The following is a 21,504-nucleotide window of genomic DNA, read 5'->3' as shown; positions in this document are numbered from 1 at the left end:
AGCTTTGTGTTTTTTTTTTTTTTTTTATTGGACCAGAACCACTTTTTTTTGCAGTGGAAATGCCCTGAACAATTCCATACTGGGCTCTGGCATCAACACTTTGTCAGTGGAAAAGGGGCATATGAAATGCATTACTCTGTGAAAACCTGCAGAACTTGTCATCACAGCATATACAGTAAATAGCAAATAGAGATGTTTGATCCATTACTCTGTTACAGTCATGAGCAGTGCGTCTCTTTGACCGAACTACTGAAGAAGTTCCAAAGCTGTCGAAATCGCTTGGGCAGTACTTTGCAGATAGCTGAGCAGACCCTCGCTGATCAGGCCTCCTACATGGGCAAAGATAACCTACGCCTACTGATCAGTAAGGTACAGAGTTATCCTTAAATTTTACCATCTTCCACTGATTTTCTCTAGATGGCAGTATTAACGGCATAATGTTGGATATAATGAAATAAACACAAAATTGTATTTAGACAAAACTGTAGTGATGGGTAGCGAATGAATGCATGACAATTTAAATTTTGTGTTTGTGTGCCCAGGTCACCAGTATAAAATCAGAACTTAATGATCTTGGGGATGGGGTGGAGGAGTACAGAGCTGTGTGCAGACAGCTCCAGTCTCTGATGAGAAGGATCCCAGACTGTGCAGACGCCCCATTTGAGAGTGAGGCTGATGCCCTCATGGACCGCTGGCTTGATGTATGTACTCCTTTCGTAGCGCCATAGTATTTGGAATTACTTGGTATGGTTGATTGTTAATGCTATCAAATCACTGTCATGTGTGCTCTGTTAAAGTATCAAATGGTTCATACAGAATTGCTTGTATTGCTCAGTCGCAAACTTCTTTAGTATTATGTTAGTGGTAATAAAATATTGTTCCGTATTGACATTTAAAGGAATATTCTGAGTTCAATACAAGTTAAGCTCAATCGACAGCATTTTTTTGGCATAATATTTATGATTACCACAAAAAATAATTTGGACTTGCCCCTCCTTTTCTTAAAAATAAAAAAAAAAAGCAAAAATCTGGGTGACATTAAGGCACTTAAAGAGGAAGTTAATGGGGCCAAATCGTAAACATTAAAATACTCACTGTTTCAAAAGTATAGACACAAGACATAAACAATATGAATGTTAACATGATTTTAGTTTGATAAAATTGCTTGCTAATCTTTTCTGTGTAAAGTTATAGCCAATTTTACAACTCATTGCCATGATGATGTAATGTCAACAAACCCTAAAATGACAGTAAAATTACTATTTAAACAACATTACAGCTCAAATAATACATGAACATTTAACAGAAGAATTAATTGTTAATGCTTTTATAAAATTACATTTCTGCTTTTAAACCCTCCAAAAATTGGCCCCATTCTCTTCCAGTTGTAAGTGCCTCACTGTAACCTTTTGATTTTTGCTTTTTTAAAGAAAAGGAGGGAGTGGGGGGCCTGGGTAGCTCAGCAAGTTAAGACGCTGACTACCACCCCTGGAGTTACGAGTTCGAATCCAGGGCGTGCTGAGTGACTCCAGCCAGGTCTCCTAAGCAACCAAAATTGGCTCAGTTGCTAGGGAGGGTAGAGTCACATGGGGTTACTTCCCCGTGGTCGCTATGTTTTTCTCGCTCTCGGTGGGGCGTGTGGCGAGTTGTGCATGGATGCTGTGGAGAATAGCGCAAAGCCTCATCACTACGCCACCACGAGGACTTAGAGCGCATTGGGAATTGGGCATTCCAAATTGGGGAGAAAAGGGGAGGAAAAAAAAAAGAAAAAAAAAAAAGAAAAGGAGGGAGTAGTCAAAATTTATTTTTGTGGTGATCAACATTATGCCACAAATGCAGTCAATTGGGCTCAACTTGTATTGAACCCAAAATATTCCTTTAACTTGCTACCAATGTTTTTCTTACAGGTCACTGAAAAGACCGACTGTCATCTAGACAACCTTCAAGCTGGGTTTTCTCTTTGGGAAAAACTCCTCTTAATGGCTGGAGAGGTGGAGGGCTGGACTGCCCAAAAGCTGATGACACTTGCTCAGACACATCCCTTTCAGACTGAGCAGGATGTGTCGGCCATGCAGGTAAAAACTGTGCCAGCTGACAAGCAATTTTAAAGACAGCTGTTAAATGAACTTAACATTTTAGATTTAGAGACCAATGTAAAATATACAGATGATATATAGGGTGTGCAGTTTACCTGAAACCAACAAGGTTATCATGATAACTTCTAGCAAGTCACCAAGCAAACATTTATGGACATTTTGCAGATACATGATTTTGCTTTGCTTTAAATGACTATTTATGGCATCTTCAGTGACTATCTGCACATAAATTGTGGAGTCTTGGATCAAAACATGTTTTGGTGATAGTAGACCTTGGGAAATACTGTAAGTAATGTTGGAAAACATGCTCAAGTCACAGCTGACCACATCTGTGTGAAATATAATGTTTTTAACAGGATGAGCTGATGGCTCAACAAGAGAACATCGAACATTTCCATCGCAGATCTTTAGAGATCCAGGAGCTGCTGCAAATTCGAGAATTCCCACTTGAGCTACAGGTGATGCTCAGAGACTTCAGTAAACTTTACACGTTGTGCTTTATCACATGTTGATTTAATTACTAGATTATCAATTTAGTTCATTTAACACTAGGCTATATCACCCTGTTGTCTTATGAAAATTCAGTCTCTCAAAGTTGCACAACTACTCTTATGCCTCTGATTCAGACATATGTACTAGTCTTCATATTTCAGCAAATTAATTGGTGTTCATTTATAAAGGTGATTGAAAGCCAGCTGAGGAAGAGGATGGCAGAGGTGAAGGAGCTCTTTTCAGAGACCAGTGATGTCTTTACACAACTGGTTGCTGCCAAAATGCAGGTGTCGTCTGAAATAGCAGAGCACCAATCCTCCATCCACACCATCACAGATGCGCTAAACACACTGACTTCATCTGAAAGCACACAGGTCCTAAACACAATCCAGGTTAGCATCTTGCCATTACGAAAAAAATAAGAATGAACAGACCCCAAGTTTTGTGGTTTTTAGTCCATGTCCTTTAACTTTGAGGCCATCTGTATGTTAGTGCAGGGGTTTTCAAACTATTTGATGCCAAGGACCCCCAAGTATGATGATGCTCTAGCAATGGATCCACGTTCCTAAAATATAAAGGCAGCTTTATATTTTCATGTATTAAAGGAATGTTCCGGGTTGAGCTCAATTGATAGCATTTGTGGCATAATGTTGATTACCACAAAAATTAATTTTGACTCATTTCTCTTTTTCTTTAAAAAAAAAGCAAAAATCTAGGTTACAATGAGGTACATTGAGAAGTGAATGGGGACAATTTTTGGAGGGTTTAAACAGAAATGTGAAGCTTTTAATTTTATAAAAGCACTTGCATTAATTCTTCTGTTCAAACTCATGTATTATTTGAGCTGTAAAGTTGTTTAAATTGTCATTTTACAGTCGTTTTAGGGTTTGTTGGCATTACATCGTCATGGTAACGAAATTGTAAAATTGGCTATAACTTTACACACAAAATGTTTAAGTGATTTTTATCACACTAAAATCATGTTTACACACACACATCCTTTCTGTCTTGTGGCTAAACTTTTGAATCAGTGAGTATTTTAATGTTCAAAAATTGGCCCCCTTCACTTCCATTATAAGTGCCTTACTGGAACCCAGATTCCTGCTTTTTTAAAGAAAAGGAGGGACGAGTTGAAATAAATTTTTGTGCTAATAAACATTATGCCGCAAATGCTGTTGGCATTATAAAGACAACATGCTAGCAGAATTAAATAATCGACTTTTATGTTGTGATTGCACTCAAACAAATTTAATTATTAATTAAAATAACTGTTATTAAAAAAAAATACTTTGTATTAAGTTTACAGTATCTTTTTTCTTCTCTGTTTTTCACTTTGAGTAAAGTTAGAAGTATAATCCTGAAGTGAAACATTTTCAATTAAATTCTGATGTATTTGTATAATGCTTTTCCCAATAAATATTTTTACAAAGTTCCGAATATGGCTGTATAACCACCAGTGAGAAAGCAAAAAAAAAAAAAAAAAACACTACCAGTATATGCAGATTTGTTTTTATTTCTAACTATGGGTGTCAATCAAATAAAATAATCATTAATGTCATGATTTCTAATCAGTCTTCAGACAGCAGAATGAAACAGTAATAATGTTAGTTTGGGTTAGGTTAGCGTTAGGTTAGGCAAACTTTTATTCCTTTAAATTTGATATTTGTCCTCCTAGCACCCGCACGGCCCACTGGGGGTCACCGGACCCTAGTTTGAAAATCTGTGTGCTTAGCTAGTGTACTTCTAAAAGTCGACAAAACATCCGTTTAGCAAATTTATACATTTAAAATGTACAGTTTTTCCTCTGGACTAAAAATATTGATGACTCATCTTGTATTCACAAAATTGTCCATTAACATGCTCTCTAGAATTATAACATCTGCTCCCCCAACACCATTCATTTCAGACTAGTATTAATAAGTAGCAAATCATGGTTCATTGCTGTGTTGCAAACTAAAGACTTTGGTTATACAATAAAAGGGATGAGACTCCAATGTGTCCCGCCCAAACTTTGTTTCAATCGGAAATACGCCAACACAGGAAAGAAAACTGCGCTTATCAAGCAATTTCATGGGGTCTTTTTAAAATGTATTTTTGGTGTGAAGTTTAACTTTAGCCCATTTTCCACTTCACATGTCACAGTGGTTCAGTAGTCATCTATCTTGCAACAAACATGATGCATATGTGTGGTGTGGTACTTCATGTCATTGAAACATTCATGTAAACTTTTTAACTGACAGTTTTTATCAGAGCAACTGCAGACAGAGGCAGAGCAGAGCGAGGCTTTGCTGCAACAGATAGGTCTTCTAGCCAGCATTGCTGGTCTAGAAAACCTGCATGCACTGGCTGAAGATGGAGCTCGACTTCAAGAAAGCATCTGCACAGCCAGAGAGCTGATCATGGAAAAGACAGAGCAGATAATGAATCCCAACAACCCCAAAAATCCTCAGATGGTACAAGACCCAAAGCACATCAAACTCTGGATTAATAAAACACAAGATCATCAACCAAAAGATACTCGGCTTGCAGCTACTCTGTGTCCTCAAACACAATCTCAATCTAATGGTGAAAAAGCGGAACACTCCCACAGAGACGAGATACAAGATGCTCTTCTAGCTGATTTTAGGGATTTCAAGCAGCAGGCCTTCACCTGGGCAAGTGAACTACATCTGAAGGGTAATCTAAAGGTTTCTGTAGATAATAACAGCCAGGCTACACTCGAGGAGAGACTCGAAGCAATACAGGTACATTTCATGTCTTGGTTCTGTTTGTTTTCTAGGGACCAGTGTCATAGAAGTGCCTTGAACTGGAATATTAAGTGGAGTTATTAGAAATCCTTTTTAGTTTTGATAACTAGACTAAATGTATTTCTTGGTAACTAGTTTTAAGTGTTACTCATAACAGCAATCTAAATCAATTGCACTGACAAGGTTAGAAATCTGTTTACGCTTTTGTGTTTATAACAACAACATGTGGCCTGATTAATGAGGAAAAAAAAAATGTTGTTCTTTTTTGTGGTGATGATTCATTATTCATTATTTTATTATGTATCATGATGTAGATTTTCCATAATTAGCAACCTTTGTAATCTGATACAATAATGATTTGTTGCAGTCATGTAATCTAGCATGCAATTTGTTTTAGGTTGTAAAAGATCTAAAGCCTGAAGCAGACAGCAGGCTACAGGACCTGAAGGTGAAAGGTCAGAGACTCCTCCAAGGACAAGGTCTAGAGGACAGAGACAAACAGGAAGTCAGTGATATCCTCGGGAGTTTAGAGAAAAAGTGGGAAGCTCTTCTGAAATCTGCAGACGAACAGCACAGGTACAGGTCTACACATCATCAAATCAAAATCAATCAAAATCATCTTGCATAATTCTTCAAACCAAAGCTTTAAAGGGGTAGTTCACACAAAAATTACAGTTCTCATCATTTACTCACCCTCATGCCGTCCCAGATGTATGACTTTCTTTCTTCTGCTGAACACAAATGAAGATTTTAAGAATTTCTCAGCTCTGTTGGTCCTTATAATGCAAGTGAATTGTTACCAAAATTTTGAAGCTCCAAAAAGCATATAAAAAGTTGTTAAATCGATATCTTCAGAAGTGATATGATAAGTGTGGGTGAGAAACGGATCAATATTTAATTCCTTTTTTAATGTATATTCTCCTCCCTGCCCAGTAGGTGGCAATATGAAACATAAGAAGAATGTGAAAGTTGAAGTGGAGATTGATAGTAAAAAAAAAATAAAAAAAAAAAGTTTCTCCCCCACACTTACCATATTGCTTCTGAAGATATGGATTTTTACCACTGGAGTCTTATGGGTTACTTTTATGCTGCTTTTATGTACTTTTAGAGCTTAAACATTTTGGTACCCATTCACTTGCATTGTATGGACCTACAGAGCTGAAATATTCTTCTAAAAATCTTTTTTTTTTGTGCGTGTTCAGCAGAAGAAATAAAGTCATACACATCTCGGATGGCATGAGGGTGAGTAAATGATGAGAGAATTTTCAGTTTTGGGTGAACTATCCCACTGTACCCAAAAGCCTAAAGCTGTTAGATTCATTCACCATTCATTTGCATTTGATAAAAAAAAGATGTAATGAAAGGAAATAGTGACTGAAGCTAACATTCTGCCTAACATCTCCTTTTGTGTCCCATGGAAGAAAGGAAGTCATACAGGTTTGGAACAACATGAGGGTAAATGATGACAGAATTTTCATTTTTGGGTGAAATATTCTTTTAAAATGAGATACTTGATCACATTGTATGACAATAAAATGTGAAATACTGAGTAAGCCGAACATCCTAACATATTCCAAATTCCCAAAAAACATTTTTTTTACTATTTAAATGTAATGACAGATCAAGGATTTTCAATCATTTCAGACACAGGGACTACCCCACTCTGACTCTCAGCCAACCCCCCACACCCCAAAAAAAATGTATCATTAAATTATTTTTAACATTTCAATGTTTATTGGATTCCTGGTTGAATGACTATATATAGGCTATCTTTGAAGTGCATTCACTTCCATTATTGTGTATAGTGTAAAAGCACTAAAAGTACAGTGTTTTTAAGCGTTGTATGTTGAACAATGCCTTCTAATCAACGCAATCTTTAGATATCACAGCACTGATGTTCTGTTCCATGTGTTTTTATCATTTTTGATCTGTAATGTTCTTTGTTTTAGATTCCTGCAGGATGTTAAGGAGCTTTCCTCCTCCTGTCAGTGCCAGATGCAGCAGACTGAGAGCATGTTACAGGAGTTGCAGGTGCTGGCGGCAGAATTGCCTATGCTGTTCCCTTGGCCTGGCCTTGCTGAGAGGCGTAAGGCCATTGAGCAGACCGGAGACCTCCTGTTGAAAGCACAAGAACTGGGCCCTGCCCTCACTGCACAGAGAGCCAATTACAAGGAGCTGGCCAAATACAACCCCAGCTGGACTGAGCCATCCTGGAGCAACTTGGAATGCAATGCTTCCCGTCTTGTCCAAGATCTTAATGTTAGTAACTTGAGAACTAAAAAGTCTTTAGAGGTTTATAATGTTTTTCAATGCGGTCTTTGTGTAGTTGACCATCATGCAGTTTAATTATTTTTGATGAAGTTCTCAAAAAATGTTATGTGCTGGTCAGTACGTTTTCAGCATGTTTTTCAGGTAATTATGCATCTATGTGTTTGTCCAGGATGTGTGTGTAAGTCTAAGTGAGGGTACAGACGAGGAGCAGAGGTGTGCACTGTTAATGCAACAGAGTCAAGAGAGTCTGGACTCTCTACAGGAGCGGATAGAGGATGATTGTCAAGACCCAAATGCTCTAAAGGTGAAGAGCACATAAATTATGCATACATATATACACACACTTGCACGTAAAATTCATTCTCTCAAGGCAATACCACCATATTTCCTGTCTTTCGTCATTTCAGAACATTACCTTTATTGTCACCTTGCAATTTTTTTATTTTATTTGACTCATCATATCCTTAAAAGGATAATTAACCTAAAAATGAAATGTCATAATAAACTTACCCTCATGTTCTTCCAATCCATATGACTTTCTTCCATCAAACACAAAAGAAGATCTTAGGCAGAATTTTCGAAACTGACAGCCTCAGTCACCATTCATTTTCTTTATATGGATAGAAAAGATGCAAAGAAGGTAAATGGTGACTAACATTCTGCCTAACATCTCCTTTTGTGTTCCATGGATGAAATGTAAGTCATATTGGTTTGGAACTTTATGAGGGTATTTATTAATTAATCATTAGACTAACTGCCTTTTGTGGGTTCTCGGTAGGCCTTGCTTCAAGCTGTAGAACAAGAGGGCAGAAACCTGCTGGAGATTGAGAAACTAACTGATGTCCTACTGAAAACCTGCACTTCAGAAGGTCAGACCGCTCTTTCCCAGGACATTCAGACACTGTTTGGAAAGACATCAGCCCTGAAGAGGACTCTGGAAGAGGTGGGCACTTGGGGTGGGAACTCTGAGCCAGTTAAAAGCTTTGTAGAGTGGAATGAATTTCAGCAGCTTGGACTATCCCCAGAGGAGCTCTATTCAGTTCAGGCAAGTGATGTGTTTGAAAACCAACAGGTTTAGCAGGTTAAACTTCAACTTTGCCAACATACAGTTTTCATTTGAGGAGCATGATGTAAACAAATTAAGTTAATTACAATGTAATAAATATTATAATTATGACAATCTCTGTATGAATGGAAGAGCAAGTGTGTGCAAAGCTTATGTTAAAAAAAAAAAAAGATTTTAAGGGTGTGTTCTTTAATGTGCGTGTTGCAATCCAGAAATTATTTTTTTTTTTTTTTTTGAACAAATGCCATACATTTTGAAACATAGAGCTACCTACAGCATGATTCAGGAAATATTTATATATTTATACTGTGTGTGTGTGTGTGTGTGTGTGTATATATATATATATATATATATATAAGCAATATTACATGAGCAAAAGTTTTAATTTGGCCCTATATCAGCATTGCTTTGATTTGGCCACGTGTGTGTGTGTGTGTGTGTGTGTGTGTGTGTGTCTATACACCGATCAGCCACAACATTAAAACCACCTGCCTAATATTGTGAAGGTCCCCCTTGTGCTGCCAAAACAGCACCAAACTGCATCTCAGAATAGCATTCTGCGATGATATTCTTCTCACCACAATTGTACAGAAGATCAGGAGATCAGCAGTTACAGAAATACTCAAATCAGCCCATCTGGCACCAACAATCATGCCACGGCCCAAATCACGTTTTTCCCCATTCTGATGGTTGATGTTAGCATTAACTGAAGCTCCTGACCCCTATCTGCATGTTTTTATGCACTGCTCTGCTGCCACATGATTGGCTGATTAGATAATCACATAGATGATTTTTCGTGCCGGACGGGCTGGTTTGAGTATTTCTGTAACTGCTGATCTCCTGGGATTTTCACACACAACAGCCTAGAATTTACTCAGTATGGTGCTAAAAACAAAAAACATACAGTGAGCGGCAGTTCTGTGGACAGAATTGCCTTGTTGATGAGAAAGGACAACAGAGAATGGCCAGACTGGTTAGAACTGACAAAGTCTACGGTAACTCAGATAACCGCTCTGTACAATTGTGGTGAGCAGAACAGCATCTCAGAATGCTGTTCTGAGATGTGGGTTGGCGCTGTTTTGGCATCACGAGGGGGAGCTACACAATATTTGGCAGGTGGTTTTAATGTTATGTATACAGTATATATGTGTGTGTGCGTGTGTGTGTATAATTATATATATTTATTTTAATTAACGGCAAAGACAAGGGTGGAGCTTATTTCAGTGTGTAGATGCAATTAAGAAATTTCCTCTCTCAGGTTGAGAGCTCAGAAAATTGAAACATACAGCAAATAGCTGCAAAGAGGAAATCTATGGAACATAGTCAGACATAACTTTAAGTTACTCACGTGACCCCGGTTCTCTGATAACAGGAGAGAGAAATCTCTCTATGGGTAACGCCTCGGGCGTGGCCAATCCTGAAAGCACCAATAACACCCTGTCTGTCAGTTGACAGACCAATCACAGTAGTGATGAGGGAGTCCCACCTCCCTAATATAAACCACTGCCATAGGTGCCTACTTAATTCTCCACATATCTCTTCTCTGCATAATTGCAAGGAAGGAAGTGTGGTCAGATACCTCACTCCTGTTATCGGAGAACCGGGGTTACGTGAGTAACCTAAAGTTCTCTTTTCAACATTCGTTTGTTATCTCACTATGGGATATAGCCAACTCACCATATACCTGTAGCCAAGACACGCAGACCAGTCAACCGACTTGAGATGTCCAAAATATAAGAACCCCACAAATTCTAAAAGATTGGATGGGGAAAACAAAAAGCACACTTGTGCTTTTAACTGCTTTTTTTTTTTTTTTTACACATCAGCAGACTGCACACCCACACCAAGGATTAAAAGAGCCAATGATGGTTCTGTAACATCCAGTCTATAAAATTGGACAAAAGTGTGGGACGACACCCAACTCGCAGCCGCACAAATGTCCTGGACAGAAATGCCCCTAAACAGTGCCCACGACATAGCTATGCCTCTTGTAGAATGAGCTCTCAAGCCCTCCGGAGGTCACAACCCCAGACTATTATAACTTAATATAATAGCTTCCACTACCCAGTGAGACAGGCGCTGTCATGATATGGGTCTGCCTTTACAAGAATCAGCCCAAGAAACAAAAAGCTACTCTTCCTCAATGCCTTTGTTCTTTCCACGTACAAACGTAGAGTATGAACTGGACACAAACAGTGAAGTCGCTCGTCCGCCAGTGAGGAAAAAGGCGGCTGGTGAAAAGTTGGCAAATTAACCGGCTTACAGCTGAGCGTGGAGCCGCTCACCTTAGGCACAAAGGCTGGATTAGTTTTAAGAAACACTCTTTGAATGAATCCTCAGCAAAGTGCATGCCAGAGTGATTAACTGACAAAGCATGTAGTTAACTAACCCACTTTGCAGTTGTTAAGGCCAATAATAAAGCTACCTTTAGCAAAAGGAGCTCTAATTCTATACTTTTAACTGGCTCAAAGGGAGGCTGAGAAAGCGTGTTCAGGACCAGGGCCAGATCCCATGATGGGAACCAATGGTTTTGACACCCTATTGGCGAAATTCGCCGTTTGGAATTTAAAATATGTCGTGTACAGTACGTGATTCATATGTCATTCGTAATTGTGAATGTTAAAACATTAATGAAGCAGTTTTCAGCACGTCAGGCTTAAGACAGAGTGAATTTGTGTATATTGTAAAGGAATTGAATGAATGTGGTAATTTGGCAGGCTTTTGTAGCTTTTTAGAAAATTCTCTTGACATTTTCTAAGAAAATTACCTATAAAAAAAAAAAATAAAAAAACACAAAGTAGAGTGTTTTCACCAAGATCAGAACTAGAACATTAGACCTGACTTCAATCAAATCAAATCCCTTTATTGTCACTCAACCAGAAAACAGAAGTGCAACAGTGGATGAAAGTCTTGGGTGCGGTTCCAAGCAACATAGCAGTATGACAATTACAATAAACAACTGATTTACATACAACAGTTTACACATCAGTTACACAACACAATATACACCTAATAATATACAATATACAGTATGCACAAAATAAGAAGACTGTATACAATAAAAATACTGTACCACCCTCCCCCCATGTAATCAGTGGAAATAATATGAAGTGTTGTGTTGACATTCAGCTGTCGGTTGATAGTCAGTTGCCAGTGTGTTATTAAGAGAAGTATAAAATGTGAGTCCAGACTGAGGCTAATAAAGTGCGGTGCTGATATATGTATCGTGATCGATCAAGAGTTCAAAAGTCTGATTGCTTGGGGGAAGAAGCTATCATGAAGTCGGCTGGTGCGGGTCCTTTTACTGCAATACCGCCTGCCTGATGGTAGCAGTGAGAGCAGCCCATGGTTCAGGTGGCTGGAGTCTCTGATTATCCTCCTGAGCTTTTTTCACACACCACCTGGTATAGATGTCCTGGAGGGAAGGAAGCTCAGCTCCGATTATGACTTGACATAGAATAACAGTTTATAGTGAGCAGGAGCTCTCAAGCTTAATAAAGGACAAATACTATAAATTGTTATTAAAGATTCAGTATGAAGACATCATAACAGTAGTCCATATGACAAGCTTTCTGGGGACATACAGTAGCTATATGTTGTATGAACTACTTTTATGATATTTTTATAATGATTTTTTTTTTTTTCTCTTTGGACCTTGACAGCAGTGGTCAATATGAACTGTTTTTGAATGGAAAAGAGCAGCATTGGGATTCTTGAAGAAAATATTGTGTTAAGATTCTACTGGGGGGAAAAAATGAGGGCAAGCAGTGGATTTTCAGGGCAGGCAGGTTTCAATGCCTCCCCATCTTTTTTCCTTAAATCACACTGCTGTCGGATTGTGGACACTGTAGCCACGTAGGTCTTTCGGATCCTCCGGGTCATCTAGGAAATTTGTCTTCTCCATCTCAGACAGGCCAGACAGACTGAGCCAAATAGCCAGTTCGCCCACAACGGCGAGACCCATGCTGCAGCCGCAGCTCTTGAAAAGCTCCTCTTGATGCATGTAGGTTGAGATCCGCAATAACGCAGATCTCTTCCCACAATTCCGCATCTGGTGCCCCCTCATGAATTTGTCATCCCATCTCCTCCATCAACTCGGTCTGTTATGCTGTGAGGAGCGAGGTGGCGCTAAGAGCCCTTATAGCTAGGGCTGAAGATTGGTAGCTCTTATAGTAAATGGAGGCAGAGGATCTCTCTGTCTGTCCCTGCAATGAAGGGGGATCAGACGAAAAGGCCACCCGACAATCGTGGTGAAGGTGATTTGCCACCAGCGCCTTGACTGGAGGAGGGCAGGACATCCCTAGATCCTCCATTTCGTGCACATCGAGCCTAGAGAAACCTTTAACAGGCACTCTGTACAAAAAATGCTTGTCCCAAAAACGACGCATCTCCGCAACGCACGCTGGGACGGCTGGATTTAATTGTTTGACCAGGGCAGAACGAGAATGTAGCCGTTTGCTGTTGTACAGATCCCTCTCTGTACCCTGGCCAGTCTGCTGTGACGGCCAGTCGATGGAGAGCTTGGCCGCCACCCTCCTACACATCTCAATAAGGTCCAGCTCTCCCTGTTCAGCAAACCATCGTCCATCACACTACCTGGCCGGGAAGGAGGAAGAGCGGGGAGAATAGCATCATCTTCATCCTCCTCGCCATCGTCCTCCAAAAGACAGTCGTCAGCGTCGTCATCCTCCTCTTCCCTGTCCCCCACCAAAGTGGCTGAGTCAAAGAGCGGAGGAAGATCAGAGGAGACTTTGTCCATGAGATCACCCCAGCTGTGCTGTCCCTGCAGCTAGGGTGGGTGGTCTTTCTCTGCTGGCAGTGGAGAAAAATAGGGATCTCCATTATTCGACACCGTGACATGCACCCTCGTTTCCAAAACTCTCTGTATGAAACGGGAACAATGTGAGCAACACTCGAGATTAGTGAATGCAGCCTGTGCATGCCTGACCCCCAGGCATACATAGGTTGCATTGGAATTCTTAGGTGTGATCGGGCCTGACAGACAGGGTGTTATTGGTGCTTCCAGTTTTGGCCACACCCGAGGCGTTACCCACAGTGAGATACCGGACGAATGTTAGAAAGAGAACTCATGACACATTTATTTAGCTTAAACTAGTTTTGTTCCCAATTTTATCATTATTTATGCAACCCATTGCCGAACAAGCTTCGGTATAGGGTAAAGACTTTTTGAAGTTTTATTAATTTTGAAGTGGAAACACTGTCTATGAATATTCTTTGACACATACACTTGTTTTTGTGAGTCTGGCTCTGAGATTAGTGGAGTAAAGTCACTGAGTACACACACAGTCCTCATCGTTTACCACCCTGGTATGGGCACAGAATCACTCTGTTCTTGCTAAAGCCTGCTCTGCTTCTAAATGGATTACCAATTCTGTGCTTCATGTAGAGCCATTAGCGTAGAATGCCACCTCACTGCATTAAGTGCTTGTTTTTTACTTTTTCTCTGAGAGTATGCAGGATATTACTTGTTTTTCTGTGTGACACACCACTTAACCTTTTCTGATGTCAAAGCTTATCTTTAGACTGCATTATCTACATTATTCTGCTCTGTTCTGATTGATAATCTCTAGGAATGGAGAACAGAGTTTTCGGCTTCATGCACATTAATCCGGATACATTTTAAAACAGCGTTTTCTCTTTCAAAATGCTCTCCATCCACACTGCTGTTTTCAAGTGTTTTCCAAAAGTTGCTTGTTCACACTAAAATGTATGAGAACTCTTAAATCTCTTTACTGCTTTTGCGAAAAATCGCCATTCCATGTACATTCTGAAACGCAATTGTCCTCGTGTTCCGTATTAGTATTAGTGTGGATGTGGTCTATAAAGAGCCTTTTCAAAAGGTTTGGCCCAGAGCAGTTTTATTGTCATTTAACTAAAACTAAATGGAAACATAACTTAAATCAAAATAAAAACTGTATGGGAAAAACTGAAACTCAAATTTTCATGACTTCAAACTAAACTAAAATAAAAATAACCAAAAATTAATTATAGTTTTAGTAAAATTTGAAACCCTTAAAATCCACTTTCATTAAACATGAAAATGTCACTATTGTCTAGGGTCTTTCTTTTGGGCAGATTAATCTTGGCAAACATAAAATAACAAACAAATAATAAATAAATAATTAACTGAATGTACTAAAAAAATAAAATAAAAAATAATAATAATAATTTGAATGGACAAATTGAAAATAAAATACAAATAAAATCTCAAAAATGTAATTCAAAACTATAATAACCCTGGCACAGTGGGTATTGTTTGTGCCCACAACATAATGGGCCTTTGTTTTTATTTTTAATTTTTTATAGATGTCATGTTCAACTTTTATATATATGGTAGAAAGCCCATAAAAAAAAAAAAAACTAAGGATCTTTTTTTATGTGTGCTGCTTATTTGATTCAGACACTATGACACAGATGTAATTTCATATGAACATTTAAGACTGCAGTATTCATTGAGTATTGCTATATAACCATACAATTTTAGTATTGTTAATATTGGGTCATAGTGGTTATGTTTACTTGTTGTGCAGGTGGCCACTGACAGTGCAGCAAATGACATGGATCGCACGACTGTAAATATCATGAGCACTGAGGAAAATATTGCAATGCCAAATGCATCGCGTTTATCTGGCTCAACCCAAAAAGCACCAACAGATGTTGAGAATCTCCGACCAGCCCAGGACACAGATAAGCAGAAATTAATGTCTGGATCTGTAGAGAGGGATGAAACTGGACCTGCAATACGAGGAGACCACAGGGAGACCACTGACGGTACAGGTGTAAAATCAAGTGTCACTTATGGTTCTTTCTGTGATAGTGCACTCAACCCAGAAGCCCCAAAGCCCATCTTAACCTTAGTACTGAACTCGGATATCTCTAAACCCAACCAGAACCCTCTGGCACAAGGCATATCAGATTCTGCAACTCAGTGGGACACTGTTTCAGATGTTCATTATGAGACCGCAGAGAGATCAGAGAATGGACTGGAGCATTTGGAAGCCAAGCAATGTGTTGATGTAGCTGTAGATGAAGAAAATTCTTCTGATTTACTGCCTCCAAAGCGGATTGCCACTATTATTTTGGACTCTTATCTTTCCTCATCAGATTTGCAGTTTGATAAGAACAACCACACTGATAGAGTTAAGCCTACTCAGAGAGCTTTTGCTCTTGAGCTTGATTCCAGGCCTAAACCAGAGAAGGACTCTTCAACTCCAAGATTAGTCTCAGCTTGCTCTGATCCCATGGTTTCACACCCAGAGAATGATGCAAGCACTGGAACTGCAAATAAAGTGTTTACCATCATTTTGGATGTTGATTCACCTACATTACAGTTAGACCGTTACTGGCCACTGCAGACAACAGAATGTGGGGGTCCTGAGGGCTCTGCCCACAGAGGCGAATTCTCTTATTCAGAAGTCAAGGATCAACAGAGTAGCTCTTCTCGCACTGGGAATCCTGGATGCCAAGACTCTGAAATAAGCCTTTTAGAAATGGATAATGTGAGAACAAGAATCTCTGAATCAAAGAATGTTAATACTGAATCTCAGGAAGACATGTGTGAAATTCCACATGTGGGATTGGTACAGCCAGGACATAGGGAAACTACAGTGATGCAGCCACTAAAGACCTCTGAGGTCATGGAGATTGACATTATAAAAGGTCGAAAAGAGGAGTCACATCAGATTGTAGAAGACCAACATGCAGTTATAATTGCTGACTTATCAAGCCAAATGGATGTCGACACTGGAAAAGACAGTGATTTGATGTCTTTGGTTCTCAAGCATGATGTTACAATGGTGGAGAGTCTTGAGGCAGAGGTCACCAGTGACAAAAACACAAATGCACCAGACAAAGAGCTCTCAAACTTAGAAGATGACACACAAAACCCTCCAAATGTTATTGAAAGAAGGAAAAAGAACAACAAAGCAATTGGCATAGAACCAACAACAAATGTTAGTAATTATAAGTTGAAGACTCCAATTTCCAAACATACAAACACAACTGATTCAATATGCCCTCAAACATTTGAGACAAGACTGGTGGACACCACAGATACATCACTGACTGTGTCTTCAGACACTGGAATGTCATTGGATACAGAATGCAAACTACCAGGAGCTATGAACACCTTGAATGAAGATACCGAAAATCTACTACAAATAGAGACTAATGACAAACATACAGAGACAGTTGGTATTTCTCATGCTGGAGCTGCCCATACCAATACCACAGGCTCTCCAGATGCTGCTATCTTCATAGCAGTAGAATCACTGCAGTCAGCACATACAGATGTCTCGAAATCAATGCCAATGGATGTTTCAACTTTTGTGAGAGCTGAGTGTACACAGAATACAGAATGCAAACCTTTAGGAGCTATGGGCACCATACAGAAACATAGTTTGAATCTCTTACAAACAGAAACTGAGAATAGACATTCAGTGGCAGGTACCATCTCTAAATCTGTCACTGACCTTACTCCAGATGATGTGGTCTTAACAGCAGAGGAATCTGTAAAGTCAGTACATGCAGAGACCTCTGAATCAATGTCAGCAGATGCGTCACCTGTTGTGATCGCTGAGTGTACAACTCAAAATCCTATCACTGTCCCATCAGAGACACAATTCAGTAACTACGCTGAAGCACAGAGGACAGAAGATTTAGAGAGCAGTTTTCTTTTGCAGGTAGGATTCATTTTAGATGTTTTTATTTTCATGTGAAGGGACTCATAAATGAATAATGAAATGAATGCACCAATCTACAGCATGAATGACATCACTTTCCAAGCACTTAAAAAGCCCATAAGCGAGGTGGTAACGTTAAGTACCCATGTGACTGATTAACTATTAAAGGGATAGTTCACCCAAAAATGATAATTCTCTTATCATTTATTCACCCTCATGCTATCACAGATGTGCATGACTTTCTTCTGCAGAACACAAAAGAAGATTTTTAGTAGAATACCTCAGCTCTGTAGGTCCTTTCAATGCAGGTGAATGGTGACCAAAACTTTGAATCTACAAAAAGCGCATAAAGGCAGCAAACAAGTAATCTATAACTAGACTCCAGTAGTTAAATCCATGTCTTTAGAAGTGATATGATAGGTGTGGGTAAGAAACAGATCAATATTTAAGTGATTTTTTTTTTACTATAATTTCTCCCTGCCCAGTAGGTGGCGATATGCATGAAGAATGTGAATCGCTTAAAACAAAAGAAGAAGAATATGAAAGTGGAGATTTATAGTAAAAAGGACTTTAATATTGATCTGTTTCTTACCCACACCTATCATATCTCTTCTGAAGACATGGATTTAACCACTTATGGATTACTTTTATGCTGCTTTTATATGCTTTTTGGAGATTTAATTTTGGTCACCATTCACTGCATGGTATGGATCTACAGAGCTGAAATATTCTACTAAAAATCTTTGTATTCAGCAGAAGAAACAAAATTGTACACATCTATGATGGCATGAGAGTGAGTAAATGATGAGAGAATTTTTTGGTTAACTATCACTAAGTTTGGCCCAGAGGATGTGTTTCCACTCAACTTCAGAATGCTTTTCAAGTTTTTAATTCAAACACTAAGGTAATTTTCATTCAAACACTGCTTTTGTTTAACTTAACAGGATTCAGGAAGAAGCCATTTGTAATAACTTTTGTGTGGTGTTTTAAAATCGTACATTTTGCGTCATTAACTGTTCATTTAAAGAAAACATTTGTTAAAATCAGAAAGAAAAATTAATAGCTCTATTGAAAATTAGGTTAATTTCTTTTAGAATGTGCAAGGTGCTTGAACTCTCCAAATCTGAATATGCTTAAATTATTCCCAGCTATGGAAAGGACCGAAATTCAATGTGCAATGTACAATTTAATAATGTGCACTAATAATGTTTTAGAAGTTAGTTGAAAAGTTTAACATTCGTCAGTGTTGTCTCTTATAAAACAACAATTTCCAGAAAAACAGTCCATAAACCTTTGCACCTAAATCTGTTGACATGTAAGGCAAAATGTTGGTCCTTAATACTTAACTGCCTTTTTGACTTAGTAATGTATTTTATGTTTAATGTTAGCCATGATATATGCTTCTTTGATAATTGCAACAAAATATGACTTCATGAAGGTGTGAGTTTTTGAGATTGTTGCGGTTTTATTTCCAAATTGTGTTTTTTTTAAATATTACTGATTTATCAGATTGCTCAGATTTATCAGAATCACTGCTGTTCTACATTCTACACATATAGCCATACATAATATTTTGGACTTCTCACACAGCAGCATCAAATAATAGTAGAATAATTTATAAGTTAATATGTTTTTTAATTTAGAAATTGTTGTTTCTGAGTGGAAACTTGGCTTCCTTGTGCCAGCTGCTCTATGTTGGCAGTAGATCCTGCAACACTGCTTTTCTTGAGTGTGTTGAGGCCTCAGGGAACACCACGCCTTCAACAGGGAAGACGCTGTTCCCAACGGGGCAGAATTCCTGTTTCTTCTGAATCTGTGAATAACAGAGTCGAGAGTAGAGCTGTGTTTTCTCCTTTTAAAGAGAGCAGATGCAAGCTGTGGTATGGGGAACTTTTGCGCTGAAATATGAATCAACCCTTTTGCCTTTTTTTTTTTTTTTTTTTTTTTTTTTTTTCTAGTCTGAAGACATGCACAGAGCCAATTCAGATCGATTTGTCTTGTACAAAACATCCCAAAACAGAGGATCAGGAGCAGATGGTGAGGATAAAACAAGGCATGTAGAGCAGTCCAGGGTGTGGGCCACTTTTGTGGACACTGTTACTAATGTTCAGCCACTCCTGGTAACCAGTAATGTTTCTGAGGTACGTAAAGTATGTGAACACATTGTGTGGATTCTGTTTCGGAAAAATTCAAGGTTCAACTTAAAGAACTATAGCAACTGCAGTGTAATTAACATTTGGGCATTAAGCAGAAAAATAGCAACATTTTTCAGCAACATTACTTTTTGCATAAAGTGTTTGTTAGCGGTTTAAACTTAGACTTACTTTTGCCCTCAAATGCAAGAACTTATGAACTCACTGATATCAGATTATTCCAGTCTTTATCTTTGACTTGATGGCTGTGAACCTCTCTTGGGCTTTGGGAGGAAATTGCACAGGAAGGAGTTTATTGGGATTTCTGTGCTCTGTGCTGCTTTTTACTGTAGTTGTTATATAATTTTTTTTCTGTCTGTCTGTGTTTTAAATTTCTCACTCAAGTTAAATTTACATTCAAATTGTAATACTTTAATTCTCATAGGAAACCAGGTCAAGAGAGGATGCCTGGTGTCTTAACTCGTTATTCACAGAGTCAGAGGCCAGTCTGGCATGGACTGTCCTGCGGGTTTGCAGATGCCGGAACCAGCAAGCCCAATTGAGCCTTACACGTATGACTCATCAGCTGGAAGAAGCAGAGGTACAGAACATTCCATCATTACTTTGGCTTCTCCAAAACCCTACAAACAGCAGTACAGTGAAAAGATGTGATCAGTCTTCAAGATCTAGTTTGCCACTACTGAAACAAGCCCTGAGCAGCTGAGTCCCTCACTGCCTTCATGAAACATCTAAGACATCTCTTTCTTGAGTGCTTGACTGGTTATTGTTAATGGAGTTTCTAAAAAAAAAAAAAAACTTAAAACTTTTTGTTTCACTGTCTTGCTTTCATCTCTGTTCTAGTCTGTACTTTTGATTTCAAACTTTGTATTCCTAAATCGATGAAAAATCCATAAATAGGAGAGCATAATTTATGGTTGGTTGATTTTGCTGAGATCATGTCTTTTAAGTTTGTTTTGAAAGGTCAGAAGGTCAGATTTCCTTGCTTCCATTAAAACACACAAGATGCTCTTTGGAAGATTCTCAAATAATTCTCATAACATAAATCAGCTGCTTTTGCACATACTTTTGGAATCCATTTGTATTAAATTAAAACATATTTAAAGGAATAGAATAGTTCAACCAGAAATGAAAATTCTCTCATTTATTCACCCTCATGTCATCCCAGATGTATATGACTGTCTTTCCTCTGAGCACAATCAAAGAATTTTAAAGAATCTCTCAGCTCTGTAGGTCTTTTGAGCTTCAAAAGCAGCATTAATAATCCATAAGACTCCAGTGGTTAAATCCATGTCTTCAGAAGCGATATGATAGGTGTGGGTGAGAAACAGATAATTATTTAAGTCCTTTTTTACTATAAATTCTCCTCCCTGCCCTGTAGGTGGCAATATGTACGAAGAAGGCAAAAGAAGAACTCTTAGGAGAGATAACTGCTTAGGATGGCTGTTTGAATGTGGCAATTTATACAAAAAAAGGACACCGCCACACCTATCATATTGCCTTTTATATTCCCTTTTTGAGCTTCAGAGTATTGGATCCTGATGACTAGCATTTTATGGACCTACAGTGCTGAGATATTCTTTTAAAAAATTGTTGTTTGTGTTCAGTAGAAGAAAAAAAAAGTCATACACTTCTTGGATGGCATGAGGGTTAGTAAATGATGAGAATTTTGTTTTTTGGGTGAACTATTCCTTTAATAATTAGGCTAAATAAAAGCATTAGTGGTCTCTTTTGGATGCAAATGAATCAGTTCATAAATCAGTCTGTGCAGTGGCCTAGTGGTTTAGCATACATTCTCAGACACATTGAGCCATGCTGCTTATGCAGAGGATGTGACTTTGAACCTGGCAAATCAAACTTTCATAACCAACTACAACCATTTAAATATTGATTAACAACATTATTACAGTATATAATGCAGACAGATAATTAAGTCATGCTATTAATGAAACATTTGTGATGAAAGATTTACTGAGACTT

At 38.5% G+C, this 21,504-nt stretch overlaps 1 protein-coding gene across 1 annotated transcript in view; it reads left to right on the top strand.

Annotated features, from left to right (window-relative positions):
• LOC127409945 (nesprin-2-like) overlaps positions 1-21,504 on the top strand; it is a 135,894-nt gene that overhangs the window by 40,228 nt on the left and 74,162 nt on the right. The window contains exons 30-42 of the mRNA XM_051644937.1: positions 219-369; positions 543-701; positions 1,908-2,075; positions 2,453-2,554; positions 2,777-2,980; positions 4,829-5,332; positions 5,733-5,911; positions 7,285-7,594; positions 7,776-7,910; positions 8,385-8,651; positions 15,224-17,374; positions 19,333-19,515; positions 19,952-20,107. Of these exons, the coding sequence (XP_051500897.1) occupies positions 219-369; positions 543-701; positions 1,908-2,075; positions 2,453-2,554; positions 2,777-2,980; positions 4,829-5,332; positions 5,733-5,911; positions 7,285-7,594; positions 7,776-7,910; positions 8,385-8,651; positions 15,224-17,374; positions 19,333-19,515; positions 19,952-20,107 (4,669 nt within the window). The remainder of the gene's footprint in view (positions 1-218; positions 370-542; positions 702-1,907; positions 2,076-2,452; positions 2,555-2,776; positions 2,981-4,828; positions 5,333-5,732; positions 5,912-7,284; positions 7,595-7,775; positions 7,911-8,384; positions 8,652-15,223; positions 17,375-19,332; positions 19,516-19,951; positions 20,108-21,504) is intronic.

This window comes from Myxocyprinus asiaticus, chromosome 19 (genome assembly GCF_019703515.2).
Source record: "Myxocyprinus asiaticus isolate MX2 ecotype Aquarium Trade chromosome 19, UBuf_Myxa_2, whole genome shotgun sequence".
NCBI classification, from domain to species: domain Eukaryota; kingdom Metazoa; phylum Chordata; class Actinopteri; order Cypriniformes; family Catostomidae; genus Myxocyprinus; species Myxocyprinus asiaticus.
The sequence above is the reverse complement of the archived record's forward strand: the minus strand, read 5'-3'. Positions and strand labels throughout refer to the sequence as shown.